The sequence below is a fragment of the Littorina saxatilis genome, linkage group LG17 (assembly GCF_037325665.1).
Source record: "Littorina saxatilis isolate snail1 linkage group LG17, US_GU_Lsax_2.0, whole genome shotgun sequence".
Taxonomy (NCBI): Eukaryota; Metazoa; Mollusca; class Gastropoda; order Littorinimorpha; family Littorinidae; genus Littorina; species Littorina saxatilis.
In genome coordinates, this window is record NC_090261.1 from 4117366 (window position 1) to 4127063 (window position 9698).

Below are 9698 nucleotides of genomic sequence, written 5' to 3' on the forward strand. Positions count from 1 at the left end.
GGAAGACTTCGTTTGGTTACATTTTCATTTGTCCAAAGCATCAGTGTTCATTATATCCACACAAAAACACTCAAAGCTTTAATAACACATTTACTCATGCATGTGTATTCAGCATTGTTTTCACTACGTTACATATACGACGCTCTATATTTGTGTATAATATGTAATGTGTAAATATTCATATGTTGTTGTTTTTCTCTACTTTTTTTTTCTACGTTAATATCCGTGTAAATATGTGATTAGATTAGTCCCCTCTCTGGGCGAGGGCTGGTTGAAAAAAAGCTCGTTGTATCAGGGATCGCGTTTATCGGTAATTTCCGGTATTTTACTGATTGAGATTCGCCAATACCGATAAAAATATGGGTGCTCGGTCAGACATACCGATTGCTAATTGGTTTGACCGGGGAATAAAATAAAGAGTGGAAAAAATCCTTTAAAAGAATCCATGGTCTGTACAAGTAAAGAGAGAGAGAGAGAGAGAGAGAGAGAGAGAGAGAGAGAGAGAGAGAGAGAGAGAGAGAGACATGGCTTGTTGTGACAGGTGTCATGTTGATACAATGTTGCCATTGTCTCATGGAAAACAAATTGATGAGGCTTGGTGTCACAAGGTCGTGTTAACGAAACGTAAAAAATGACGTCAAAATAACAGCAGGATGCTAAAGCCGACATGCGATTATACTGGAAAATCACGTCCGCACACGACCTCCACTCTTTGCTCACATATTTGAGCCCAGTACTATCATAACCATGAAGCAAAGATCATTGCTGTCGTTTCTGCCTCTAAGAGGTCAGAAAAGGCCCTTGTCAGACACTGAAACTGAAAGTGCTTCACGGCCTAGTAAGTTAACCGCCTGATGATGCTACGCTGGCATAGCAAGTCACGTGTTTGCCGACTTCGTGATTTTGACATTGGCTCTGCGCGCAGGGCCGGATCTGGGAGGGGGGGGGGGGGGGTTTCCTGGGTTCCGGAACACGCTACACTATCACTAGTATTGATAGTATTAGAGAACCGAGTGCAACAAGATATCATCTGCGCTATCGGGGAACCGATGTTTCGGAAAGGGACTGTACTGCACACTGTGAGATCATTGAGTGCTCGCCCCTATACCTTTCCCACTTCCTCGTGTTTTCTTACTGTTGAAAATGTGTAATTTTGATTCCCAGTTGCAAGGAAAGACCAAAAATGACCTCACAAAAGCAAAATTTTCTCGGCTTCTGGGAGCCTTTGCCCCCCCAGACCCCCCAGCGGTGCGTTGCCCCTGCACCCCACCGGCGGGGCCTCAGCGGCCCCTGGACCCCTGCCTTCAGTTGGACCCCCCCCCTTCAAACAAACTTGGTCCGGCCCTGGCGCGTGCACACTTTTTGACAACCAAGACTAGACGAGTAAGTCTTGCAGTCGCGTGATTATTATTTGATTTGCTCTTTTATTTCTCACGTGTCCCTCATTTATCTCCCCCCACCCCTCTCCGAGTCTCTCTCTCTCATTCTCTCTCTCTCAGTCTCAGTGGCTGATGTGTTCATGTTGTGCAGCAGTCGCTTTGAAATGGGGGGGGGGGGGGGGGGGGGGAATAATCCGAATTTATTCTACAGAAAACGTCTGTGTTTTGATTGATAAACATTGATGTAGTCATTGTTTGCCTTTGACTGGTTGCCTTGGCAGGTTGACCGATTTTCGTGAGAGCATTATGGTCAGCTCATGATGTCATACCGGTTTGAAAGATATCTAGCGCGATCACTGTGTATTGCTTATGCCACAACCCTCGAAAAATAAAATTTGATTTGATTTGATCTCTCTCTCTCTCTCTCTCTCTCTCTCTCTCTCTCTCTCTCTCTCTCTCTCTCTCTCTCTCTCTCTCTCTCTCTCTCTCTCTCTCTCTCTCTCTCTCTCTCTCTCTCTCTCTCTCTCTCTCTCTCTCTCTCTCTCTCTCTCTCTCTCTCTCTCTCTCTCTCTCTCTCTCTCTGATTAAAACATTCCCTTCTAAAAAATTAACAAAATAAAAAAATTTCTCAGATTTTCTGTTGGTAGCATCCATACATTTACCTTCAATGCTCTCTCCCTTTTAACACCTGAATACATTGACTGGAATTTGCTGTGTGTGGGACAGCGGGAGTGATCCTGACATGGAGTGGACTGAGTGAGGACAACCTGATTCACCTTGCGCTGAGTGGCATAGTGGAGAACTCACGACATTGCGGAAATTTTGTCACAAACCTGGCCGCCATAGCTACACCTCCATGGGGTGCCGTCAACCCAGACATCCAGAAAAAGCTTAAAGTCAAGGTCAGGAGAGAGATGTCTGAGTCTGTGTCTTTCTGTGTTTGTCTCTCTGTATGTCTCTTCAACATTCCATTTTTGCCGGAATTCAGATTCAGGCTCCTTCTTCTTCGTTCATGGGCTGAAACTCCCACGTTCACTCATGTTTTTGCACGAGTGGATTTTTAAGTGTGTGACCGATTTTACCCCGCCATTCAAGTAGCATACGACAATTTCGGTGGAAGTGTGCGAGGTATGTTCGTGTTTCTATAACCCACTGAACTCTGACATGGATTACAGGATCTTTTCCGTGCGCACTTGGTCTTGTGCTTGCGTATACACACGAAGGGATATAAGGCACTAGCTGGTCTACACATAAGTTGACCGGGAACATCGGAAAAATCTCCACCCTTAACCCACCAGGCGGCCACAGCCAGGATTTGAACTCACAACCTTATGATTAAGAGGACGATGTCGTATCCACCACGTCACTGCGCCCATCAGATTCAGGCTCCAAAATCCAGTATTCTGGAAAATAAGAAAAGATAAATCTAGAGCAAAAATTAATTTACGGTGAAAATTAATACAACTTATACTCAAAAGAAGGCAAAGTGAATGATAAAAAGGTTTTTTGACTTGCATGCGAAGCAAAAGTGAGTCTATGTACTCACCCGAGTCGTCCGTCCGTCCGTCCGTCCGCCCGTCCGTCCGGACGTCCGTCCGGAAAACTTTAACGTTGGATATTTCTTGGACACTATTCAGTCTATCAGTACCAAATTTGGCAAGATGGTGTATGATGACAAGGCCCCAAAAAACATACATAGCATCTTGACCTTGCTTCAAGGTCGCAGGGGCCATAAATGTTGTCTAAAAAACAGCTATTTTTCACATTTTTCCCATTTTCTCTTAAGTTTTTGAGATTGAATACCTCACCTATATATGATATATAGGGCAAAGTAAGCCCCATCTTTTGATACCAGTTTGGTTTACCTTGCTTCAAGGTCAAGGTCACAGGAGCTCTTCAAAGTTGGATTGTATACATATTTTGAAGTGACCTTGACCCTGAACTATGGAAGATAACTGTTTCAAACTTAAAAATTATGTGGGGCACATGTTATGCTTTCATCATGAGACACATTTGGTCACATATGATCAAGGTCAAGGTCACTTTGACCCTTATGAAATGTGACCAAAATAAGGTAGTGAACCACTAAAAGTGACCATATCTCATGGTAGAAAGAGCCAATAAGCACCATTGTACTTCCTATGTCTTGAATTAACAGCTTTGTGTTGCATGACCTTGGATGACCTTGGGTCAAGGTCACATGTATTTTGGTAGGAAAAATGTGTAAAGCAGTTCTTCGTGTATGATGTCATTGCTAGGTTTAGTTATTTGACCTCAAGGTCAAGGTCATGTAAAGGTCAAGGTCAAGCATGTGAGTCGTATGGGCTTTGCCCTTCTTGTTAGTTGATGATATTAACAATATGGTATGAGATTACATTTATATGGTTTCATTTGATGGATTTGTGCTGTCAGGGGGAGGAGCCTGTGTTACTTAAAGAACGCAGAGGTCACGCCGTCGGCGCAAATTCAGAAGATGGAAATAATATACGGAATCGGGAACCACTGGGTGACAAGATATCCCAGTATGCAACTCACTTTCTGCTGCTGGACGACCCATTGAATACAGACCAACCGCTGGAGACAGACTCGCAGACGTCCAACTTCCGGCACTTTCACGTCCACATGATTGAAGCTATGCATGCTTGTGAGTGTTACAAGTGTTGTTTCTTTGTCTCTCTTCTTCTTCTTCTTCTTCTTCTTCTTCTTCTTCTTCTTCTTCTTCTTCTTCTTCTTCTTCTTCTTCTTCTTCTTCTTGTTCTTCTTCTTCTTCTTCTTCTTTCCTTTGTTTGAATTAGATTAATTTTACTGCGCTAACATTAATAGACATCCAATTTGCTAATGAAGTAGCCAGTTTTATCATTTTCATGCACTGATTAGTTGCAAGTCCAGGTGCTCCTGCTAACAGGAGACAAACACTGGTGGAAGGGTCACCAGTATGCTTGAGTGAAAGAGACAGAGCGCTCCACTTTTCACAAAGTAGAAATGGTGAAGTAGGATACGGTTTGCTATTATTCTCTTCTTCTGCTACACTTATTCTTCCTGTCAGAATTTGCGTGTGTGCATGCAGTCGGTGTGAAGAAAATAAAGTTTGATTCCTCAAATAATGTTTATTTGATTGTAGCCAAGTGCAAGACTGGCTAATAATCCGTCATTTTTTGGTTGTCATTTGTGTCCTATGTAACTTTTGTAATTGTATAAGCCTTAAATCGGAAACATAGACTTTCAAGATTTCAAAATCAAGACTCAAGAATAAGAAAGGATTATTTAATGCAGATATGTATCCCTGGTCTTTTTATCTTTTTTGGAAAAGAGTACAGTAGTTTAAGAAAAATGGATAAGCATTCTTTAGTGAAGTAGTTTGATGTGTGTTTCTCTACTGCTGACCAATGCCGCCTGTTAGGATGAAAGAAGCGGAGAAAGGTGAGATAAGCACGCAATGCGTTATGTTTTGCAAGTTCTATTGAGTTTTGCCTGCAGTGTTTCTGCTCATGTTATGTGTTGCTAATGATCCGTTAACTTCGACCATTATTTGTAATATTCACTGAGACTCGGCATGTAACCTCTACATATTAATTTTGATAAAATCTGAGTTGTGGGAAACAAATCTGAACGTGGATTTTTTTTTGGTCGTTTTATTGACCCTATTCTCATTATTTTGCATGTGAACTAGAATTGGAATAAGATCTGAGCACACTTTTTTTTTTAATCAATTATGCACAACACCTTAGATCTTTGAAGACTTTTACATCATATAACAGCAACCTTACATTTAGACTCACACCTAAAGTTTACAGCCTCGCTGCCCCCAGTGCAGAACAGGGTTTTTGGCTGAATTAATATTGTCGTTCTTCTTCTACGTTCAGGGGCTGACACTCCCACGTACACTCGTCTTTGTTTGCACAAGTCTGTTTTTATGTGTATAACCGTTTTGACCCCGCCATCAAGGTCGCTTTTGGGGGGAAATTAGTTTTGTAATTAATGAAATTGTAAAGCACCTGGAGTCAATTAATAATAATAATAATTGTCAGTAAGTACTGGTGTCACATGACTGATGTGAACCAGTTGATTGGCTAATGGCGATGCGCTAAAACTGTTAGCGCACTCTTGGAGTGCGTTAACTTTTCCACAGAGCGTATTCTTACGCCCTTTGCCTAAGCAAGACTGTGCTCTCATCCTCACAATTAATTACTGACATGTAGCTTATATTTTCCACAATACCAAATGACCATAAATTCCCTGCTTCTCAATTAAAGCAGAAGTGGTTTTTTTTCTGACAGATTGCATGTGCCTGTGCCACAGTGCGGCTGCCACTGATCTAAAAATAGAAGCCGCTGTGTTTCATCTAATTTTCGCCGACTTGCATAGATTCTTCTCATATGCCGTGTTAGTGGCATGTAGCTTATCATCCACATTACCAAATGATGAGTTAGTATAAAATTCCCACCCGCTAGCAGAAAACAAGTGTTATTCCGATAACGTACCAGCTAGACCAGTTTGGAAGACTGACTCGATCGACTCTGTCATATGTAGCACTGACTACACTGAAATACGACTGCATCATTTCAGTAAATGAATGGTTTCCGAATTATTATTTCAAGGCAAGAACAATTGTAATCGAAAACGTGTAGGGTTCAGAACGTTCTTACCATATATAAGACCAGCCTGCCTCGTGCAGTGCAGACTCAGTGCAGACTGCATGCAGTGGTTTGATTGCCCTAGCAGACGACATAAACCCCGCTCAGCAAATTAACATGTTGGGCAAATGTGAACGAAAAAACGATGGGGATATAATACGTGTCGGGTTCAGAGCATTCTTACCGTTCATATGTAGTACCAGACTCCCCGATGAGTGAAGATACCACACGAGAAACATGCCACATTTATTTTGGAAATGTGCTTTCCGTCGACCGTGGCAAGGGGCAAAACTCTGCACAGTCAATCTGTCGAAGCGGCTCGATGAAGGATTCGAAACCAAGAGCACAGTCCTTTCTCCGAGTTTAAATGAGGTCTCTATGAAAGATCATCACTTTTTAGCTTAACGCTACACTGGAATTTACCAACAGAACTTAAAACAAGAGTTTGCGTGTGACGAAAGCACGTCACACTTGAGACAGCCCACACAAAAGTAGATCCAGTGACACAAACCTGACCACACAGTTACACCTATCCAAATGCGCGTTGCAAAATGTGCGTTTTGAATCTTCTTTTTTCTCTGGCGGTACTGACAATATCGTTATTGAAACAATCCCAGTGCACGAAGGGATTTATAGAGCAAATCTCGAAAATAATTATTGAACTCAGCGCTATGCGCTTCGTTCAATAATGAATTTTCTCGATTTGCTCTATAGATCCCTTAGTGCACTGGGATGTCTCAATAACTTAAATAATAATCAGGCCTGGGAATGATACGCCTTTCGTCGTAAATACGACGAAGTCCTTTTGTAATTGTGTAAGAAGAGAGCCTCTGTTTTTCCCCTAAAAATGCTTAAAACGCAACATTTTCCCGTCAGTACGCCCAAACCACTTTTACTCATTCTCAGGCCTGATAATAAATATAACTTTTCTATAGCGCGAGTCCCGTCAATTGGCTCCAGGCGCTTTACAAATTCATTCTAAAACGAACCAGCACAAATTATATGAGCATAAAAAGCATACAAATAACTGAGATAAAACAACAACAACCAAAGCACTAAACAAACTGGGCTTACAAGGCAAAACATAGTCACACACACACACACACACACACACACACACACACACACACACACACACACACACACACACACACACACACACACACACACACACACACACACACACACACACACACACAGTCATACTATTGACAGAGAGACCATCCTGTAATAGAACTAGCACAGATGAAAAGGTTTTTTTAAAAGTTTTTTTATTAACTTAAAGCTCTGTCAGTCTGCGAAAGAGTTGAACAGAAAGTTCTGTGATGTTGCATATGAAAGAATGCACGCAAAGGATGGTATCTTTTACTTTGTTGCTAACTCTGGTGTTGTTGTTTTTTTCTTATCATTATGCTGTTTCTGCTTGAAAGTATAGTAGCTAATTAATGTTTATTTGTACATGTTTTATCAAGCCTTAAAGAAAATGTACCTTGTATGCTGTACTTCCCTAGTATGTATGAGAGGATGTTTCCAATTACTTCCTGAAGTTTTTCACTTTCTTATGTGTGCGTGCATGCATGCGCGTGTGTGTGCGTGCGTGCGTGCGATGAGTGGGTGTGCGTGCATGGGTGTGTGTGGGTTGGTGTTTGGGTGTGGAGGCATATGCGTGTGAAGGCGCATACATGAATGTGTGTTTATTTTTGTGATTGTGTGCCTGTGTTCATTTGTTTCAGTCTCATAATTTATTGCCTGTTGTTTTGGTAAAATCAGTTTGTGAAAAGTGCACTCATTTTTCAGCTACAAATTGCCAGGTCCAGGGCTTAGAGCCTTACAGGTTGTTCCCTACCAACTGCAAAGGATTTGATAAAGCAATTTGAACAGGGATTCAGGTTCAACAGCATCTCGTAAGTCCTTGTCATCTGTTCATGACATGTATGTATGATTTTCAGACGAGAACAAGATTCAAGGGAGCGAACTGCCGGTTGTGTGCATCCTGTTCAACGGCTATCACGACGCCCTCAAGATGGTCGTGTACGCGCTGAAGAAAAACATACCTGTCTTGGTGGTGCAGGTAAAATATGGAGATACAGGCGTGTGGGAATACTATGGTGTTAGAGCACAGGAACGCTCAGTGATAAGTGATAACATTGTACTATGGTGTTTGAGCACAGGAACGCTCCGTGATAAGTGATAACATTGTACTATGATGTTAGAGCACAGGAACGCTCAGTAATAAGTGATAACATTGTACTGATGATGTAGCACGTAAGAAGTGACACTGGAACTTATTTGCATGTCATTATTTTATGATAAAAGTTTCCATTTTGATTTAGATTCTGAGACAAGAAGAATTTGCCACCATTATCTCCCCTTGGGACATAGCAGTCTGATAATACCCACTTAGATACTATTTCCCGAGGGCTCTCTGTTGCTTCATCTGCCAGAGCATGCCAAGAGAAACAGATAGCAAAACACACTGAACAAATGTTGTTTATGTGTCCTGTTTTCAGATAAAGACGCCCTCGCTGTTTTGAGAAGATCGGCATGTTTATGCAAAACACACACATTTGTTTAACGTGAACTCTACTTCATCTCAGTTGAAAACCACTCGCTGAGTGTTGGAGTAGAACTGAAAAAAAACTTGCGCGGAAGATACTTGGTCCAATGTTCAGTGCAGACTTCCAGATTCATGCTTCCATTCTGCATTCTTAAATGTTCATCTTAGACTCCAACCGTAAAAAAAAAATATTCATGTCATTCTGGTTGGGTTCCATGATTAAAGAATGTTGTATTGATTTTAGGGCAGTGGTGGCTATGCAGATATCATTGCCAATGTCTACACAAACGCTGAATTTGAGACTACAAAGGAAAGAGATGACAATGGTCAGATTCGCACTCGGTAAGGCTATGTCTTCTGTGTGTGATTTAACCCTTACACTGGTGCAATTCTCTAACACATCTTACATAGCCACTGGTCAGTTAACAGAGAGAAAAATAAAGAAAAATGGTCATATAGGTTTTCGCATCCATGGGAGGTAATCAGAACCGATTAAACAGATTGAGCCAGTAGCGCGACATATGTCGTGACAACCAGATGACAGTATATGTAAAGTAGCGTGACATATGTCGCGACAACCAGCCTAAGGGTTAAGAAGTTCTGTTGGTTTTCCAGCGCAGCTGATGTTGGAAAAGTTTGTCTTTTGATGTTGACTGTTTCTTTCACAAAACTCAGCTCCCATAGAAACCATCACTCTGTCATGACAATTGGTCAACGCAAGAAAAATAATAATAAAACATTTATTTAGCACTTATCTACAACTCAAAGCACTTTACAATGGCTGAAAGAAAACTATATATATACAAGATGCAGTATGTTCTGTATACATTACCGTATATTTTAAGAGAAGGTTTGAGCGTTTACACGAAACTGAACTAGAGAGTACAAAGGAAAGAGGTGAAAATGGTCAGATTAACCTTTATAAAAAAAGCATGTGAAATTAGTTCTTGATTTAGTTTTCAGGGATTTAAGATGACAACCCACTAAGTGTCAGACATTTCCAGTGAATCTGTGTGTTTTGTGAATTGGTCAGGCACCGCCGGATCCCAGGCAAGTGGGGAGAGAAATACCTGAAGAATGTTGACACCAGACACCCGTTGCTGTACGAAATCTTCGACAACCTGGACA

The 9698-nt window shown here is 41.5% G+C and overlaps 1 protein-coding gene across 1 annotated transcript in view; it reads left to right on the top strand.

Annotated features, from left to right (window-relative positions):
* LOC138952632 (transient receptor potential cation channel subfamily M member 8-like) overlaps nt 1-9698 on the top strand; it is an 86473-nt gene that overhangs the window by 26363 nt on the left and 50412 nt on the right. Inside the window, exons 7-11 of the mRNA XM_070324334.1 lie at nt 2106-2281; nt 3792-4023; nt 7963-8084; nt 8815-8912; nt 9604-9698. The exon at nt 9604-9698 is cut by the window's right edge and continues 96 nt beyond it. Coding sequence (XP_070180435.1) covers nt 2106-2281; nt 3792-4023; nt 7963-8084; nt 8815-8912; nt 9604-9698 — 723 coding nt within the window. The remainder of the gene's footprint in view (nt 1-2105; nt 2282-3791; nt 4024-7962; nt 8085-8814; nt 8913-9603) is intronic.